General features: G+C 37.0%; 1 protein-coding gene and 1 pseudogene across 1 annotated transcript in view; one reads left to right on the forward strand and one right to left on the reverse strand.

Moving 5' to 3' along the window:
• Window positions 1–20,564, forward strand: part of SMURF2 (SMAD specific E3 ubiquitin protein ligase 2) — a 168,682-nt gene that overhangs the window by 15,231 nt on the left and 132,887 nt on the right. The window contains exon 2 of the mRNA XM_027873107.1: window positions 20,033–20,071. Coding sequence (XP_027728908.1) covers window positions 20,033–20,071 — 39 coding nt within the window. The remainder of the gene's footprint in view (window positions 1–20,032; window positions 20,072–20,564) is intronic.
• LOC114050999 lies at window positions 5,657–6,532 on the reverse strand (annotated as a pseudogene).

A 20,564-nucleotide genomic window follows, 5' to 3' on the forward strand; every position in this document is an offset into this window, starting at 1 on the left:
TTAGTCATGATATAAAGAATAATTAGAACTAATGGGAGGAACCACGAGAATGAAGCAATAAAACAAAACTACAAAGGAAAAAGAGAGCAAATAGTATGCTTCCATCTGCATTCAGACTCCATATTTCTTTCTCTGGGATGTGGATAGCAATTTCCATCATGAGTCTTTTGGAGTTGTCTTAGATTCCTGCATTGCTGTGAAGAGCCAAGTCCGTCAAAGTTAATCATCGCACACTGTGGCTGTTACTCTGTACAACGTTCTCTTGGTTCTGCTCATTTCACATTGCATCAGTTTGTGTAAGTCTTTCCACGTTTTTTTTTTGAAGTCTGTCTGCTCATCATTTCTTATAGTACAATAGTATTCTATTACATTCATATACCACAACTTGTTCAGCCATTCCTCAATTGTTGGGCATCCCCTCATTTTCCAATTCTTTGCTACCACAAAAAGAGCTGTTATAAATATTTTTGTCTGTGTGGGTCCTTTTACTGTTTTTATGTTCTTTTTGGGATACAGACCTAGAAGTGGCATTGTGGGTCAAATGGTATGCACATTTTTATAGCCTTTTGGGCATAGTTCCAAATTACTCTACAAAATGGTCAGATCATTTCACAACACCACCAACAATGTATTTGTGTGCCAATTTTCCCACATCTTCTCCAACATTTTCCTTGTCCTGTTTTGTCATGTTAGCTAGCCAATCTGATAGGTGTGATGTGGTACCTCAGAGTTGTTTTGATTTGCATTTCTCTAATCAATAGTGTAGAACATTTTTTCATATAACTATAGAATGGCTTTAATTTCTTCCTCTGAAAACGGTCTGTTCATATCTTTTGACCACTTATCAATTGGGGAATGACTTATATTCTTATAAATTTGACTCATTTCTCTACCTATTTTAGAAATGAAGCCTTTATCAGAGACATTGGTTGTAAAAATTCTTTCTGCTTCCCTTCTAATCTTGGATGCATTGGCTTTGTTTGGGCAAAAACTTTTCAATTTAATGTGATCAAAATTGTCTATTTTGCATTTCGTAATGTTCTCTGTCTCTTGTTTGGTCATAAATTCTTCCCTTTTCCATAGATCTGAAAGGTAAACTATTCCTTGCTCTTCTAGTTTACTTATAGTATCAGTCTTTATATCTAAATCATGTACCCATTTTGACTTTATTTTGGTATAGGGTTTAAGATGTTGGTCTGTGCCCAGTTTGTGTCATACATTTTTCCAGTTTTCCCAGCAGTTTTTGCTAAGTAGTGATTTCTTATCCCAGAAGCTGGAGTCTCTAGATTTGCCAAATAGTAGATTAGTATAGTCATTGACTGTTGTGTCTTGCATACCTAACCTATTCCACTGATCCACCACTCTATTTCTTAGCCAGTACCAAGTAGTTTTGATGATTGCGCTTTATAATACAATTTAAGATCTGGTGTAGCTAGGCCACCTTACCTTGCATTTCTTTTCATTAGTTCCCTTGATATTCTGGACTTTTGGTTCTTCGAGACGATTATGATTTCTCTTTCCTGTTTATCTTTTCATGCTTCTCTTGAGTCTTGTGTTTGAAAGTCAAATTTTGTATTCCGCTCTGGTCTTTTCATCAAGAATTCTTGAAAGTCCTGTATTTCACTGAATTTCTATTTTTTCCCCTGAAGGCTTACACTCAATTTTGCTGGGTAGGTGATTCTTGGTTGTAATCCTATCTCCTTTGATCCCTGGAATATTATATTCCAAGCCCTTGGGTAACTTAATGTAGAAGCTGTTAAATCTTGTGTCATCCTGATTGTGTTTCTACAATACTTGAAATGTTTTTTTCTGACTGCTTGCAATATTTTCTCCTTGACCTGGGAACTCTGGAATTTGGTTGTAATATTCCTAGGAGTTTTCCTTTTGGGATCTCTTTCAGGAGGTGATTGGTGGATTCTTTTATTTCTATTTTACCCTCTGGTTCTAGAATTATCAGGGCAGTTTTCCCTGATAATTTCTTGAAAGATGATGTCTAGGCTCTTTTTTTGATCATGGTTTTCAGGTAGTCCAATAATTTTAAAATTAATTCTCCTGGATCTGTTTTCCAGGTCAGTTGTTTTTCCAATGAGATATTTCACATTGTCTTCTATTTTTCCATTCTTTTGGTTTTGTTCTATAATTTCTTGATTTCTCATAGTGTCATTAACTTCCATTTGCTCTATTCTAATTTTTAAGGAATTATTTTCTTCAGTGACCTTTTGGACTTCCTTTTCCATTTGGCCAATTCTGCTTTTTAAAGCATTCTTCTCCTCCTTGGCTTTTTGGACCTCTTTTGCCATTTGAGTTAGTCTATTTTTTTAAGGTGTTATTTTCTTCAGTGTTTTCTGGGGTCTCCTTTAGCAAGCTATTGACTCGTTTTTTTCTGATTTTCTTGAATCACTTTCATTTCTCTTCCCAATTTTTCTTCTACTTCTCTTACTTGATTTTCACAATTCTTTTTGAGTTCTTCCATGGCCTGAGAACAAGTCATATTTTTCTTGGAGGCTTTGGATGTAGAGCTTTGCCTTTGTTGTCCTCTGGTTGTATGTTTTGATCTTCTTTGTCAAAAGTAAGATTCTGTAGTCTGAGTTTTTTGCCTCTGTTTGCTCATGTTCCCAGCCAGTTACTTAACTTTTAAACTCTTTGTTAAGGTAGGGCTCTGCTTCCATTGTGGAAGGTGTACTGTCCCAAGCTTCAGAGATTTTGTGCAACTGTTTCCAGAGATACTTGTAGGGACCTATAAATTTTCGGTGATCAAAGGTGAGGTGTTTACTCCTTTCCTGACCAGTGCTCTGGTCTGTGAGTGACCAGCCACAAGCACTCTTTTCTGGCTTGGAACTGTGAGGAGGATTCCCTCTCCACCGCCACTACAAACTCCACCATGCCAGCGTTCCTTCTTGCCCCAGGACTATCACCAAGGACTGCGACCCAGATCCAAGCACGGGCAAAGCAAGGGAATCCTGTCTCAGTGCCAGGAAAGAGATCTCTGCAATCCCCCTCTGATCAGCAGCTTAGTCTCCCCACTGTCTGTGGCTTGAGAGCTCTGGAAGCAGCTGCTGCCTCTGTGGCTGCTGCCCCGGGGCTGCACTAGGACTAGGGCTGGACCATGCTTCTCTCTCACAGAGGTCAAACAGACTGTTCCCACTGACCTTCTAGGTTGTCTTTGGCATTTGTGGGTTGAAAAGTCTGGAAACTACCATAGCTGCCTGTTCTCCTGAGTCCTGCTCCTGATTTCCGTGGTGCATCTTTGCCTGCACAGCCCACGCTGAACTGTGCTCCTCTCCCAGCCCAGGGCAACAGATCTTTCCCATCAGCCATGCAGATTGTCTTAGGCTGGAAATTGTTTCACTCTTTCTGTTTGTGAGTTTTGCTGATCTAAAATTTTAGAGTCATTTTTTTACAGGTATTTGGAGGGGTTTGGGGGAGAGCTCCAGCAAGTCACTGCTTTTACCCTGCCATCTTGGCTCTGCCGCCCTGCTTGTCATTTCTTATAGCATAATAGTATTCCATCACAATCATATGGCATGACTTGTTCAGCTGTTCCCTAATTGATGGATATCCCCTCAATTTACAGTTGTTTGCCACCATAAAAAAAACTGCTATTAATATCTTTGTACAAATAGGTACTTCTCTTTTTTGTTTGATCTCTTTTGGGCATAGACCTATTAGTAGTGGTATTTCTGGGTCAAAGAGTATGCATGGTTTTACTTATAGGCCTTTGAGCATAGTCCCCAATTGCTCTCCAGAATGGGTTGGATCAGTCCATAACTCCACCAGCAGTGCATTAGTATTCCACTTTTCCACTCCACCCCCAACATTTGTCATTTTCCTCTGTCATATTATTAGCCAGTCTGACGAGTGCAAAGTGGGTACTTCAGAGTTTTAATTTACATTTCTCTAATCTATTCTGATTTAGAGCATTTTTTTTAATATGACTGTAGATAGCTTTGATTACTTTGTCTGAAAACTGTTCATATCCTTTGACAGTTTATCAATTAGGAATGAATTTAACTCAGTTTTCTATATATTTGAGAAATGAGGTCTTTATCAGAGAAACTTGCTATAAAAATTTTCCCCCAGTTTTCTGATTTCCTTCTAATCTTGGCTGCATTAGTTTTATTTGTGCAAAACCTTTTTAATTTCATGTAATCAAAATGATCAGTTTTATCTCTTGTAATGCTCTCTATCTCTTGTTTGGTCATGAATTCTTCTCTTATCCATAAATGTGACAGGTAAAATAACTTCATAGTTTTTGATCCCTCTGTAACCTTTGACACTGTATGTCACCCTCTTTTCCTTGATGTTTTCTTCTCTAGCTTTTCATGATATTGCTCTCTCCTGTTTCTCTTTCTCAATCTACTTTGTTGTATCTTAGGTCCAGCTGTGGGTATCTCTCAAGGCTCTGTCCTGAACCCTTTTCCTCTTGTCTCTCAATACTGTTTCACTTGGTGATTTCACCAACTCCCATGGATTCAAAATGATCTTTAGCCAGATGATTTTCATATCTGTTTATCCTGCTCTGACTTCTCTCCTAACCTTCAGTCTTCTTCTTTTTTTTTTTTAAGGCAATTGGGGTTAAGTGACTTGCCCAGGGTCACATAGCTAAGTAAATGTAAAGTGTTTGGTCTGAGGCCAGATTTGAATTTAGGTCCTCCTGACTTCAGGGCTGGTGCTCTATCCACTGTGCCACCTAGCTGCCCCCAAACTGTAAGTCTTATATCATCCTGTGGACATCTTAAGCTCATCATGTCCAAACTGAACTTATTATCGTTCCTTCCAAATCTTTCTCTGTGATATATAGACACCCACAGCCATTCCCTCCCCTCAAGAGCCCCATACCTTCTGTCTGTGTATGTAACCCTTTGTGTTTGGGTGGTGGCATGCTAGAAGGGCCTTAAATGGCAAGAATTCAACTTGGGGAGAAGAGAGCAGTGCAGATTAGGTGTAGTACACCAAGAGGTGTGTTATGAAATTAGGATTGGAATATAAGTGGTTCCATATAGGACTTTTCTTTATATGTTACTAGTCATTAAGAAGGTCCTATAGGCACCTCAAAGTTCAACATTTGGTAAAATGAAATCAAATCATAAATCTGACGCATATTACCTGTGTGACTAAGTTATTTAACTTCCCTGAGAGTTTTATCAATTCTAAATGAAAAGTTTAGACTAGATGACTTTTGAGTTCTCTTCTAATTTTCAATTTATTCTGATATTCCCCTTAAAATCACCCCTCTTCCCCACTTCCTTATTTTTTTCAGTCATCCTTGATTCTTTTTTTCCTCTTAACACTATAATCATTTAGTTGGTGTTTTATTAATTCTTTCCATACAAAATTACTTGTGCCCCCCTTCTCTCTACTCACAGAACCCCCATACTAATTCAGGCCTTTATCATTTCTCTCTTGAACCACTCCAAGAGTAATTTCATTTTCTTACTTCTATTCCATTCTCCACAGAACTACAAAATAACCTTGCTAAGGCACAAGACTGATTGTTTCATTGCACTGCTCAAAAACCACCAGTGGCTCCTCATTGCTGAGAGAATAAAATGCAAGTTTTCTTAGCCCAATTTAAAGTGCTCCACAATTACCTTTCCAAACCTTTTTTTTTTTTTTAAAGCAGGCATAGTTCAATTTATTTGTTTATAAAAAACATCTATGTGGTTGCCACAGCAGCTGTCTGGGTCCTCTGGACAGACACTCAAGTGTGAGTCTTCACAAGATGGTCGGTGAATTCCTGGTAGGGAGACTTAGTGAACACAGTCTCCTTCCACAGGTCTGGGGTTAGATAGCTGTGCGTTTTGGAGATGGCATCAAAGGTAGCTTTAGCAAAGTTGCCCAGAGTGGCAGTACAGCCTCTTGCAGATGTGTAGCAGTCATCAATTGCAGCCATCATCAGGAGCTTCTTAGGCACAGGAGCTGAGATGATGCCAGTACCTCTAGGGGCAGGGATCAGGCACTCCAGAACCGATCCACATCGCCCAGTGACCTTGCAGGGCACTGTGTGAGGCTTGCCAGTCTTGTTCCCCTAGTATCCATGTCTCACAGGAATGGTGGACAACTTGGCCAGAATGATAGCACCACGAATAGCTGTGGCCACTTCCTTGGAGCACTTGACACCCAGGCCAACATGGCCATTGTAGTCACTGATGGCCACAGAAGCCTTGAACCTGGTACATTGTCCAGCTCTAGTTTGTTTCTGAACCGGCACGATCTTCAGAACCTCATCTTTCAGTGAAGATCCCAGGAAGAAATCTATGATCTCAGACTCCTTGATAGGAAGGGAGAAAAGATAGATCTCTTCCAAAGATTTGATCTTCATGTCCTTGACTAGCCGGCCCAGCTTAGTGACAGGAATCCATTCCTTGTCTTCGGCCTTTCCTCCCTGGGCCCCAAGGCCACGGCCTGGACCATGGCCCCAACCTCAACCTTGGCCCCCACTGCTGAAACCACCGAGGAAGCCACCTTGGCCTCCGACTCCGGGGCCCCCGGCGCCTCCCGCTCCTCTTGCAGCACTGGCATCGTCCACCATTAGGTGTTCACTAGAAGTAGAAGCCCAAACCTATTTCTTACTGTTTCCTTCAAAGAACTCTGCTTTCCAGGCAAACTATGTTCCTCTCTCTCTCACTGTGATACTTCACCTTTTGCCTTTTGCACAGACTTTTCCCCATGCCTGAAATAGACTCTTTCATCTACACAATCCCTCCTCTCCCCTGAGTTGGCAGAACTCTCTCTCTCTTTTTTTTAGGCAATTGGGGTTAAGGGACTTGCCCAGGGTCACACAGCTAGTAAGTGTGTCAAGTGTTTGGTCTGAGGAAGGGTTTGAACTGAGGTCCTCCTGACTTAAGGGCTGGTGCTCTATCCACTGCACCACCTAGCTGCCCCAGCTCTCTCTCTTCAGTCTCCCTTGTAGGGTACTTATTTCTACATATGTTACATCTAATCCAGTGAAATTTAAGCTCCTTAGCAACAGGTATTGTTCCAGTTTGTTTTTGTATTCACACTGCCTAGCATATAATGTATATGTAATGTTTTTTTCAATATAATCAACCTTCCAATGTTATTTACATATACCTTTATGATACCACAAGGGATTATAACTATGAAGAATTCAAAGAAACATTTGAAGACATATGAAATGATGCATGGTGAAGTAAGCAGAACTAAGAAAAAATACAACTAAATGTTGTGTAGTTATAATGACTACACTTCCTCTGAGAAGAATTCAGAAAATGTTCATTCATTGAAGAGGTGAAGGACTGAAATATTGTATGAAATAAATATGAAATATTGTCTATAATGGCAGACATGGTTAATATATTGATTGGTTTAGCCTAGCTTAAAATTTTTTGTTACCAGGGAAGGCTTATTCATTCTTGGTTTGCAGAGAGGACAAATGACATCAGAGGGGTGATGTCTTGATTTGCAAGTGAAGTGGATTTAAGTCAGGCAAAGTAGTACAAAGTAATCAGCCTTGCTTTCTTCTCGGAGTCATTGGAGTCCAGTGGCAAGACATAGGTCAGGATGACTGGTGATGGCCACAGATGCAGTAGGAGACCTTGGCCTTTTTAAGCTAAGGTCTTACCCAAATCTCAGTTTGTCTGAGGCAATGCCCATTCAGTAATGAAAAGCTAGGTAAGAATTGAGGCAAAAGTTGGCCTCCTTTGCTTTCATAAGGAATCAGTCTAGGAGGGGAAGACCCTCAGATTTTCAAAGGAAGGCTTAATGAATAGGGGAGGAATATATTAGGAAATAAATGTAATGATAAGAGGCATCCTAGCAGTAATGATGGTGGTGGTGATTATGATGATGATATTAACTAGCATTTATGTAACACTTTAAGGTTATTTTTCAGATATCCTCACAACATTGGAAGGTTGATACTATTATTATCCCCATTTTACAGATGAGAAAACTAAACACTACAGAAGTTAAATGACTTACCCAGGGTCACATAGCTAGTAAGTTTCTGAGGCAGGATTTAAACTAAGGTTTTTCTGACTCAAGGTCCAGGACTCTGTTTCAACCACACTACTTAACTGTCAGATCTCAAACTGTGTTCTATAAAACAGTTACCCAAATGAACTGGTAATGGTTAAAGAAAGCAGAGATTAATCAGTGGAACAGATAGGTACACAAACTACAAGAGGAAACAGGTCAGTTTTCGAAAAACCCAAACATCTCATATACTATGGTAAAAACATTCACTATTCAATTAAAAACTGCTGGGAGAACTGAAAAGCAGTTTGGCAGAAATTAGGTTTGATAAGCTTCAAATATGTAAAAGGTCACATAATAAAATAGAGGAACATTGAAGAAATGACCTTTCAGATCTGTGGAGAGGAGGAAGAGTTCAAGAACCAACTGTGAATAGAGAGGATAACAGAAGGAAAAATGGCCTACCAGTGAGTAATTAGTATTTCTCTAAATTTTTAAATTTTGTTTTATTTCCGTAAATGGTCTTTTACTGTTTTATTTATATAATTCCTGTGTGTCTTGACACACAGTATTTAATACATTTTGTAGTTATTTTTAATGGAACTTCTCTATCTCTTCCTCTTGGGTTTTGTTTGTAATTTATTGAAATGTGGATGCTTTATTTACGGGGGTTTATTTTATATCCTACAACTTTCCTGAAGTTCTTAATTGTTTCAGTGAATTTCTTTGGTGGCTGTTTAGGGTTCTCTAAACTGTGATGTTGGGGCAGCTACGTGGTGCAGCAGATAGAGCTCTGGCCTTTGGAGTCAGGAGGACCTGAGTTCAAATTTGGCCTCAGACACTTGATATTTACTATCTTTGTGACCCTGGGCAAGTCACTTAACCCTGATTGCCTTCCCCCCACAAAAAAAATAAATTGTCATGTCATTTGCAAAAAAGTGATGATCTTATTTCTTCTTTGCTTGTACTTATTCTCTCAATTTCTTTTTTCTTGTCTTATTTCCATAGCTAGCTTTTTAAGCACTCTACCAAGTTGTAGTGTTGATAATGGGCATTCGTATTTAGTCTTGATCTTATGAAAGGGCCTCTAGTTTATATATATTACCTATAATGCTTTTTCTTGTGTTTTTAGATAAATACTACTTACATTAAGGAAAAAGCCATTTATTTCTATATTTTCTAGTTGTTTTTTTTTTAAAACAGGAATGGATGCTGTGTCTTGTTAAGCTTTTCCTGCATCTGTTGATATAATCATATGATTTTTATTCTCATTATTAATAGGACCTATTATGTTTATAGTTTTAATAATAAATAAAATCTGCATTCTTGGTATAAATCTATCCTGGTTAGAGTATATAATCTTTGTTATATATTGCTCTAGTTTCCTTTTAATATTTTATTTTAAAATTTTGCATCAATGTTCATTAGGGTTATTGGTCTATAGTTTTGATTTTCTTGGTTTAGGTATCAAGATCATATTTTTGTGATAGAAGGAATTAGTTTTTCTTTGAATGTTTAAATAGAGTTCAGTTTTGGATCTATTTGGATTTTTTCCTTTGGAATTTATTTATGACTTGTTTAATGTCTTTTTCCCTGTGAGATTGGGACATTTCAATAATATATTTCTTATTTTGTTAATCTGTGTATTTTATATTTTTTGTAGCTTTCATTTAAATTGTAGTTTTTTTGGAATATAGTTGGGAAAAATTTGTTGTAGATTCTTTTTCATTTTCTGTCCTGTGAATTTGGCTTTTCTCTTTAAATTAGCTATTGGTTTATTTCTAAAAATAGCTACTAGTTTTATTTATTAATCCATATGTTTTTTGCTTGTAATTATTGTTAATCTCTTTGATTCTTTAGACTTTCTATTGCTATTTTAGTAGGAATTTTAAAATTATTTAATTTCTTATTTTATTAGTTGTATACTCAACTCATTGATTTGTGAGGTTTTGAAATCCTAATATGGTCATTTTTGTAAAATTGCTATGTACAACTGAGAAATACATTTGTTCCTTTTTATTTCCATTAAATAACCACCAGAGATTTATTATATCTAATTTTTCTAAAATTTTATTCGGGTCCCCTTTTTTTTTTCTTGTTAGATTTGTCTAGCTCTGAAAAGGGTATAATGAGGTCCTCTATTATAGTTTTACTTTCTGTGTGTCTCTACAATTTATCTTTTCCTGTAAGTATTTTGGTACTATGCCATTCAGTTGCATATGTGTTAAATATTGAAATTAGTTCATTGTCTATGCTATTTTCAACAAAATAATCCAATCCTCCTATTCTGTTCTTTGGAAATGGGGCTTTGCAGTCACCTCTGTTACTCAGTTTCTGCTCTGGTCACTTGCCTGTGGGTCAAATTTGTGATCTTTTCCTGGAAAGATTATCCACTGTGGTTTCTCTTCAAGTTTCTAATCACTTCTAGGTTTGGCACTCATTTGAGATCATTGCATGGTTAGAGGGACTGGGTTTCAACAAAATATAGCTTCCACATTTATCTCTTTTAATTAAGTCATTTTTTTTGCTATTAACTTGTCTCTGTAATCTTGATTGCAACCCCTACATTTTTGAGTTAGGCTAGGGTGGAATAGATTTTTTTCTAACCCTTTATTTTAGCTCTGTCATTCTTTGTTTCAAGAATATTTTCCCTTCATAATTTGCCCTCTGCATTTTGCGCTTGTTTTGCTTATGACTCTTCTCTTCCTGAGTCAACCCTCTTTCATATTCTTTCTTTTCCTCTCTCTCTCTGTTCCCTCCTGTTATCCTATTGAGTTGAATTCTATACCAAACTATGTGTTTCTAACTCTCCTTTGACCAGTTCAAATGAAAATGAGGTTCAAGTCATGCCTGCTTTTTCTGGCCTTTCCATGTTTCTATAGACTTCTGCTTGTGCTCTCCGATTATGTGAGATATGTTCTCCCACTGTTTCTCTTCTTTTCCCCTGAGTTTGTGATTTTTTCTCCTACTGCCCATTCTTTCAGAGTCCTCAGAACATAACAAAACATTACCAGGTCTTCCATTTTGTTCAACTCCCTTTATAACTCCTGATGACATTAGGTTTCTGAAGGTGTGTTTGTGTCATTTCTGTGCCCTCTTCTTCCTTACCATATGAATGTAATCATGTCACTCTTATAAAGTCTCTTCTGATTGGACACTTGTTTTCACTTTTTTATATTTCTCTTGACTCCTCTTATGTTTTTATTTCAGTTTTATGCAGCTCTAGTCTTTTCATCAGGAATGTTTGGAAGTCTTTATCCACTCCCTTACCCCTTCCGTTACTCAGTTTTGCTGGGTAAGTTATTATTGGTTGTAGGCACTTCATATCATATTCCATGTTCTGTGCTTCTTTTCAGTGGTAGCTGCTAAATCTTGAGTGATCTTGGATTTTTTTTTTGTTGTTTTTTTTTTTAGGCAATTGGGGTTAAGTGACTTGCCCAGGGTCACACAGCTAGTAAGTGACAAGTGTGTGGTCTAAGGCTGGACTTGAACTCAGTCCTCCTGAAAGGGCTGGTGCTCTATCCACTGCACCACCTAGCTGCCCCCATGAGTGATCTTGGCTACAGTTTCTGGGTACTTGAGTGCTTTTTCTGGCTGCTTGCAGTGTGTGTGTGTGTGTGTGTGTGTGTGTGTGTGTGTGTTCTAGATTTTGGCTGTCACATTTCTGAGAATTTTCATTTTGAGATTTTTTTTTCAGGAAGTTACTAGTGGATTCTTTCTTTTTTTTGCTCTGCCCTTTTGTTCTAATATATCTGGCCAATTTAATTTCATGATTTCTTGAAATATGATGTCAAGGCTCTCTTTGTAAATTAATTATGACTTCCTGGTAGTCTAATAAGTTATTTCTCCTTGATGTATTTTCCACATCAATTGTTTTTGATATGAAGTGATATAACTCAAAGTTTTTTCTAATCTTTTATTTTGTTTTTAAAATTTGCTATTGTCTCATTTTATTTGGTCTATTCTATTTCTGATTTTTTAGCGAGTCTGTTGTTTTCATAAGGTTTTATATCCCTTTTTCTAAGCTGTTAATTCTTTTTCCAAGTCTCATCCATAACTCTCATTCTTTTCCAAGTTTTTCCTCAAGCACTTACAGTTTATTTATATTTATTTACCATATTTCTGTGCTCTAATGCATGATCAATTTTTGTAAAAGTTCTATGTGTTGCTAATATTCTTTAGCAGTCCTGTTTAGAAGATGCCATAAGCCTTTTAGGTCTAGTTTATCTAGCAGTTTGTTGAATTCTATATTTTCCCTTCTATTTGTCTTTTTGTTCAATTTGTTCAAAACTGAGAGGGATGTTACAATCTGCTATTATTATATTGCTTTCAATATCTTCTTGTAATTTAGTTAATTTTTCCTTTGTGAATTTGGAACATGTAAATGTAGTATTGACATGGGTTTGTTGCCTGTAGCTTCTTTGAGGATAATCTAGTTTTCTTGTTAATCTATATGTTGTGAATTTTTGTTTTTGCTTTGTCTCATAGTGTAACTGTAACACTTGCCTTTTTGGATTTATCTGATTTATTTAATTTTGTCCTAGCTCTTTTTATTCTCTCAGTCTTTGTTTTTCAGGTGTTTATGGTAAGCAGCAGATTGTGGAGTTTTATTTTCTTATGCAATATATCATTTTTTCATTTTATTGGATTGTTAAGTCCACAAATTATGAAAGTTATGAAAGTTGGGTTTATATTTTCCTCCATTTATCTTTAGTTTTTTTCCTGAATTAAGACTTATTTGTTCTTTTTTGTCTGTTAAAACAGTACTTTAGCTCTTCATTTATTTTTACATAATAAACTTTAAAGCAACCCTAAAAAGCAACACATTCTTTTCCATTCATCCTTAAACTCCCTCCCTCCACCCCTTTGTTGTGCTTTTCCCTAGTTTTTCAGTTTTGTTTAACTCGTTAATTTCTTTTTATTTCTTCCTTTAATCTAGTTATCTAATTCTTCTCTTTTTTCCCCTCTTTTGTTCAATAGGCAAGTAAAATCCTCTTCCCTTTTCATCCCTTCAACTTGTTTTATTTGTTAGTTTTTTAAAATTTTCTGATGTTTTCTTTTTTTCTATTATTTTTTAAAAATTAATTTGTTTTTAGTTTTTATCATTCACTTCCACAAGATTTTGAATTCTGAATTTTCTCCCCATCTTGTCCCTCCCCCCATCCCGAGATGGCATGCATTCTGAATACCCCTTCTCCTCATCTGCCCTCCCCCTTCTCTTATCCCCTTCCCCTTCAGTTTTCCTGTAGGGCAGGATATACTGATTTTCTAAAAAGGATTTCTTTCCCTTATTCTCTTCATTAATTCTGTTTTTAGACTTCTCCTGTTGCTTATTGTAGACTTTTGTTCAATTCATTGCCTTTACAAATATTTATTCTTTCTTTAATCGATGTATTCCTCACAGAATTAAAGCTTCTCAGGTAGCTATTTTGAGCTTCCTCTTCTAAATGGTTTCTATGTCATTGCCTTATAGATCTTGCCCCATTACTCTTTTCATTCCCCCCTCCTTTTTTTTCCCCTGTTGTACTTCACTCTTAGAAGTATCAGTTTCTGCAGGAGATAGAAAGGATAGAAGGATTTCCCCACGGTAAAAATTTTCCTGTGTCTCAGATTTTGTGGCTCATTACTATCCCCTGCTCTTCTCATGACTTTTTAAAAATTAAATTATTATTATAATAATAATAATTATTATTATATAGGAGCTCTGATTTCTCTTCTCCTGAGGCAGGTTGCTGTCCATGGAGGCACAGTACTCTCTCGCAAATAATGGTAAGCACCAAATCACTATAGATTGTGCCTGTTCCAAGGTTCCCATCTCCCATTGTAGGAAATTTCTTTTCCCCAGTGGGAGCTTTCTTCATTGGGACCTCTGACCTCTTCCTACTACTGAATTAAGATTTCTCTTTCTTTCCTCCTTTTTTCAATTTCTTCCTTTGGCAACCCACCCATTTTCCAATAGCCCCTTTTCCTGAAGAGTACATGAGTTATTTTCCCTTCGTTGTTTACCATTGACTCTATTAAGGTACATCATTTTACCCTCTATCTTCCTCCTTTCCTCTCCCCTTTTATGTGTCCTCCCATTCTATGGCTTATTGCCCCCCCAGCCCCCCCCCCCAAAAAGCAACACATTGATTTACCTGTAGGTTCCTCTGATTAGAGTTGGTGTAAGGCAGACATTGGTGGGCCTGCTTCTCAGTCATCTGTTTAAAGGAAAGGGCCTAGGGCAGCTACAGCACCATTCCTGGCACACAGTAGACACTTAAATGTACCTCCTTATAAGACAAAAATGTTTCTTAATGGTATCTCTGTTGTTGATAATCTCAAGTCTCTATTTCTAGATTTTTTCTCTTTTTTTGTTCTGGTTAATTTAGTTTATTACTCATGCCTTTCTTGATTTCTGTATTTGTTTACCTTTTTTTGTCTTTGTCTTGTCTGGGGGGTTTTGTCAAATAATTTGTAAAAAAAAAAAAGTTTCTTTTTTGTAAGAATACTTAAATTAACTCTTATTGAATATCCATCTTTTTTTTTTTTCTCATTAAACTCAGTTTTTCAGGGTATGTGACCTTGGGTTGTATCTTGAGCTTATTTCCTTTTCAGATTACATTATTCCATTCCCTTTTTGGTTTCTGATGGGTGCAAAATAGTTTTCTGTTATTTTAATTTAATTTCCTTTATGGTTGGAGGTCTTTCTCCTGCTTGCTTATGGAATTTATTGTCATTAGAATTCTTAAACTTAATCACTTTGTATAAGTCTTGGAGTTGAAGGTGTACTGTTTTGTTTTTTCCTGGTGGTGATGTATGGATTTGGGTGAATTGCACTATATTTTTCTGTATAAAAGTTCTGAGCAGCTTTCTTACAGTTTGTTTGTTTTGTTTTGTTTTTTGCATTTATATTGTTCAGATTGTTGGGTTCTTCTGCTTTTATTCTTCTCTATTGTTCTTCTTGTCTATATATTTTGTATTCCCAATTCATTCTCTCTTTTGTTGCTTTAGGGAAAATTGCCACCATGGATTCAAGTTTTTCTGCTCTGCCAGTGATTTCTGCTGGATAGGCCATACATTCTGTTTTCACAGTTCCATTTCCTAACCCTTGAAACATTTGGGAACATCCTGTTGTGATTCCGTGGTTTTTTGGGAATCCATAGGATTTTCTGTCTCATCAATTGTTAATTCATTTTTCTTTGTCTTGCAATATTTATTCTTTGAAACCTTCCCTTCTTTATAATACCTTCTTTTGGTTTATGTGTTTATTCTCAAGGTCTTTAATTGAGTTTCTATCTCCTGAGATCTTGGGTAATTTCAACCCTATATTTATTTTTAATCTACCTGTAGGCATCATTTTCTGATGCCTTCTCTTTTCATGGTAGATCCCCAGAAGACTGAACCTCAAAGCTATCTCAGCTTCTTTCCACAGTTTCTGCCCCAGTTGACTTCAGAGGGGACAGAACTGGCTTCAACTGAATCCCAATCCCCTTCAGGCCTGGTAGAGCGCCTTCCCTTCTCACTCCCAAGCTGGTGATCTGCCCTATTTCCCTTTGTTCTCTGTTCTGTGGCTGTGCACTGCTTAGGGTGCAGCACACTGCTGCTCTAGACAGAGCAAGCTTCCCATTTTCCTCTACCTACATCTCCTCCCAGTATGGCATGGAGTACAGTCAAGTTCTCTTACTTTTTGCTTCAGTATGGTGGAGTGTGGTGCTAGTGGGATGTGCCTGCAGAGACTACAGCAGCTGCAAAGAAATTGCTAAATGAGTCCCAAAGTAGAAGCCTATGGGTGCTGTTTGTATAGCCCTGTCAGAGCATAGGGGCTAGTGGGATGTGGAGTGCTGCATCACCATATTAGTGATTAGCCTTCTCTGGTGTTAATTCATCAGACTGTTACCTCACTAGAATTCTCACAACAGGTTCATAGCCAGTTGAGTTAGCTCAGTTATCCCTTTGACATAATTCTTATTTTGGAGACGTCTGAGGGGTCATGAAGATTGGAGAACATTTAAAGCTTTTTAGTCTCTGGACCCCTTTACACTTTTAAAAATTATTGAGGACTCCCAAAGAGTTCTTGTTTATGTGGGATTTTTGTGTCAGTATTTATTGAGTTAGAAATTAAGACATCTTGGTACTACTGTTACTAAAATAGTAGGGTCTTGGAGGTCCCTTGGGAGTCTTCAGACCACACTTTGAGAACCACTGGTATAGGCCATCATTCTACTGGCCACATGACCTGGATTCTCATTTCATTTATACTATCATTTTAAAAATCTTAATTAATTTCTTCTAGAAATTATAGTTATGGGCAAGCTATGATTTTCTTCGAGTCTTTGCTTGTAGATATTTTAGTGTTATCTTCTGGTTTGTATCTTGTGAATACCTGACATCATAATAGCTCTTTATCTTTTTATGTTTATTTATTCTTCCAACTTTATTGATTGTATTGGGACTTGTGTTAGAGTTGGGCTCTGCATGTTTCTGATGGAACTGTAGTGGTTATTTATAATGTTCTTAACCTGTCCTATTTGTTGTTCTGATGCCGAGTTCCGAGCTAAAGCACTGTAGTCCAGTTTTTCTCCTTGGCTCTGGTTCAGAGGCACCCTCTCTTGGATTAGAGAGACAGTTCTGTGGGCCTCTTCTGCTCCAGGCTCTGAGGTTCCTTTCTCCTGGTAGGGGAACCACACTGTGCCTCCTATGCCAGAAGCTGAATCTTAGATTCCGCCTCTGGAGTTATAACTACATGCTGCAGCCCCGTTCTTTACCTGGGTTAAAAAGACAGAGCCTGGAGACAGTCCAATAATCCAATCCCTCTATTCTGTTCTTTGGAGTGTGGCTTTGCAGTCACACTCTGTTCCTTAATTCCTGCTCTGGTGACTTGCCTGTTGGTCAAATTTGTGATCTTTTCCTGGAAAGATTATTCACTGTGGTTTCTTTTAAAGTTTCTAATCACTTCTTAGTTTGGCACCCATCTGAGATTATTGCATAGTTGTTGGGGGAGTTGGGTCACACTGCTCGATTATCCTACTTTGCTACCTTGGTGGTTCTTCCTCTGTTTAATTTGAATCTGCATTGTCTGTAGTCCTTTCCCTGTTGATCACTTCTGCTCAATCTTTTGTGCCAGATTTGCCTTTATTGTTAGGGGACAGAGCACTCAGTTCTACCAGATTAAGGGGAAACTCGGGTCAGTGTCTGTAAACTTTGTGGATCCTTAGGGTAGAAGGATGGTTGTTTCCATCTCACTGGAAGCTTTCCGTGTTCCCTAGGACGCGGGTGGCGAACCCGTGGCCTTGAGTCCACAGATTCCTTGCGGACTACTCAGATCCTCAGGTCCTGGTGCCTGGGGTTTCTTGGTTAAAGCATTCAACCTGTGGGGCTTTGAAGGATTTCTAACCCTACACTTCCTTCCATTTGTTTTCTCTGCCTGGGCCCCTCTCCTTAGTGCATGCAAGCTTCTCTGGGTGCCCTCATTTGCTGACCTAGGCTAGACGAAGGCACTTCCTGTAGTTTCATCCTTTTTCTGGAATAGTTGTGTGGAAACTGAGCTGTCTTATTCCTCATTTTGCCATTTCGACTGCAACTCCTGGATCAATAAAAAAGACATCGTACTTTTATTAAATAAAATCTTTTATTTAATATCTTTTATTATTTTTATTATTTAGTATCTTTTATTAAATAAATTATGAGTTCTTTCAAGAGTGATGATTTTGGCATTCTGGTGTAGATAATATCAACTAAACATAAAATTATAGCCACCATTTTCAACGTGAAGAATTTAGTTCAAGATTTAATATTGGACCAGAAAACATGATTTTTGATGGTAGCATGAAATAAGTGGAAAAGAATAGAAGTCTTTGGAATTAGAAGCACAGTGTCAGCTCTTACACTTATCAGGGGTTTAATTCTTGTTAAGATACAACCTGAGCTTTAGTTTTCTTATTCTGTAAAACAGGCATATTTATATATTATGTCAAAAAAGGAAGTGAATATAGTGAATGTAGGGTGAATATAGAGCAATAACTTTGTAACCAAGAAGATCTGAATTCAAGTTGTGCTTCTGACATAAACCACCAATGTGACCAGGAACAGGTCACTTATTCTTTTAATTTCCCCCAGGCAACTCAATAAATCAAAAAAACATTGATTAACTACTTACTGTGTGTAGCTGTTGCTAAGTGCTGAAGACAGAAAGACATAAATTAAACAGACCTTGCCCTGAAGGCGCTTATAGTCTATGGGAGGAAACATGCACACTTAAAAATATGTATCCATATGTCCAAAATATATGGAAAACATGAAGTAATTATGCTGGAGGGAGTGAGAGTACTAACAGCTGGAAGGATCAGGAAAGCCCTTTTGAGATATAACACAGCCCTTCTTAAACTCACAATGGGTCCGCAGAGGGTGACTGCTGCTCCTCTTAAGGGTTCTATACTTCTGTAATTTCTCAGCCTCCACTAGTATGCTTCTTATCAACAATCAGCCAGTATGCTTCATTAAACCAAATATGTTTCCCTCAATCAAAATGTTTTCCCCCCAAACTTGGAGGGTACACCCTCTCCCACAATGACAATTTCCTAGTTAAATATGTTCAAACTTAACTTATAACAGTGTTAAAACATATGTAGGGAACATGTGTTGTAACTCAAAATGCCTGCTACTAAAAGTCCTTTTTTGAGTCTGTATCTTGTCCTTGTCTCCACTAAAAGGGGATCAATATTCCTTGAATCTGCCTTTTCTCTCTAGTGACTGACTGTTTGTTCACAATTATCTGAACCCAGTGTGTGTCTCAGTTCCTACTGAGATGCATCTTGGTTGGAGTGAGGAAGGAAATTTGAAAGTCTTCTTCCTGCACCAAAAAGAACAATTCTCTTTCTACCCCAAAAAGAGCAATTCTCTTTCAGGAGTCTTCTTCCAGTCTGGTTCCAGTTCTCACATTGTCAAACTCTGAACTTGTTGTTCAGAATATTCCATCTTCTTTCCTCCAAGTCATTGCACAGACATTAGATTTTACATTTATCATGTCTGTTGAAGTTCATTTTGTTCGGTTAGGTTCGGTGTTCTAGCCTGTTAATCTTTTTGGGTCCTGACTCTGTCATTCAACTTGTTAGTTATCCTTCTTAGTTTTTTACTATCTCCAAATTTTTTTACATTTGCCATTTATGGCTTTTAACGGCAAATAAGGCCAAGCACAGAATACTCTCCCCAACCCCCAAATCTGTTGCAGACATCTTTCCAAATTGATATTGGCCCCTTTAGGTTTCAGTGGTTTCAATATAAAATCAATTTCAAATCTACCTAGCAACGGTTTTAATGTCTACTTATATTCTGTCCCCCATGTTGGAGTGTACTCTCTTTTCACTTCCACCTTTTAGAATTTTTTTCTTCAAAACTTTGCTTAAGTGCCATCTTTTCTTCATATTTCGAGTTGTTGGAGCCTATCCTTCCCCCACCCCCCTTTTACTATTGATTTATTTTGTATGTATTTGTACATACTTGTGTGCATGCTTCTCTTATAGAACATAAATTCCTGAGGGAAGGGACTGTTTCATTTTTGTCTTTGTACCCCTAGTACCTACCACAGTGCCTGGCACATAATGATTGATTTAAAAAGAAAAAAAAAAGCAACCTACTTCACAATGTTGTAATGAAAGCATCTATTAACATTAAGCCTTAATGTTGCAAAAATATGTTATAACTTTAAAATGACTTTGTGTTTTATGAGAAATTACAGAGAACAGGTAAAGTAATACTGCTGTCTTGAGTACATGTACTTGTTTTCCCCTGAAGAATTGGTTAAATTCACATGATTTTCTGTTAAGCAGCTTGTCCTTTCCACAAAACAGCCTGAATTTTGAATCTTTTATAGAAGACAGCAGACTGTGAAGTTCCTTATTTTCAATTATTATTGAAATTACTGTTAAAGTTGTATCCTCTGGCTCAGTTATTTTTATTTTTCTGTTCTTTAAGACCATATTTCATGTATTTTTTGTAGCTAATGTTTTAAGGATATTCAATTTTCTGTCATACAATATATTAACTGGGACTTTTGAGATTTCTTGAAACTTTATTCTTTTAATTTTTTAAAATATATTTCTTGTTTCTTTTACAGTACTCTGTGCAAAAAACTTGGTGAAAAAGGATTTTTTCAGTAAGTAAGATCAAAATATCAATAATTTTTGTATATTGAAATTTGGGTTTTTTTTGCATATTATAATATGTTTTCAGAATCATTTGTATATTTTTTCAATGTTAGGAGTATTTTGTGAATTTTAAACTTTTAAATGTATTCAATAGTTTTTTTGTTTTTTTTTAAGTCTTTCTTCTCCACTACCAAATAATGACATGTTATACATTATTATTTGAATGTTTAAAAAGTTAAGTACATAGTATTTGTTTTTGTGGTTTAAAAAAACACTTTGAAAGATAACTTCTCAAAGTATATGCTTTTTCTATTGAAGATTATTGAAAACCTTTCTACACTCTTTCTGTCCTATGTAATTGTTGTCCTTGTTTTCTTATAAACTTTGTATCTTTTAAAAAAATCTTTACATCTTTTCACCGAAAACCCGTCCCCTCTTCTGAACTTCCATATTTTTGTGGAAGTTGCTGTCATGCTTCTGCTCTCTCCCCCTTTCCCCCTC

This window comes from Vombatus ursinus, unplaced genomic scaffold (assembly GCF_900497805.2).
Source record: "Vombatus ursinus unplaced genomic scaffold, bare-nosed wombat genome assembly UNPS02014801.1, whole genome shotgun sequence".
In the NCBI taxonomy this organism is placed as follows: Eukaryota; Metazoa; Chordata; class Mammalia; order Diprotodontia; family Vombatidae; genus Vombatus; species Vombatus ursinus.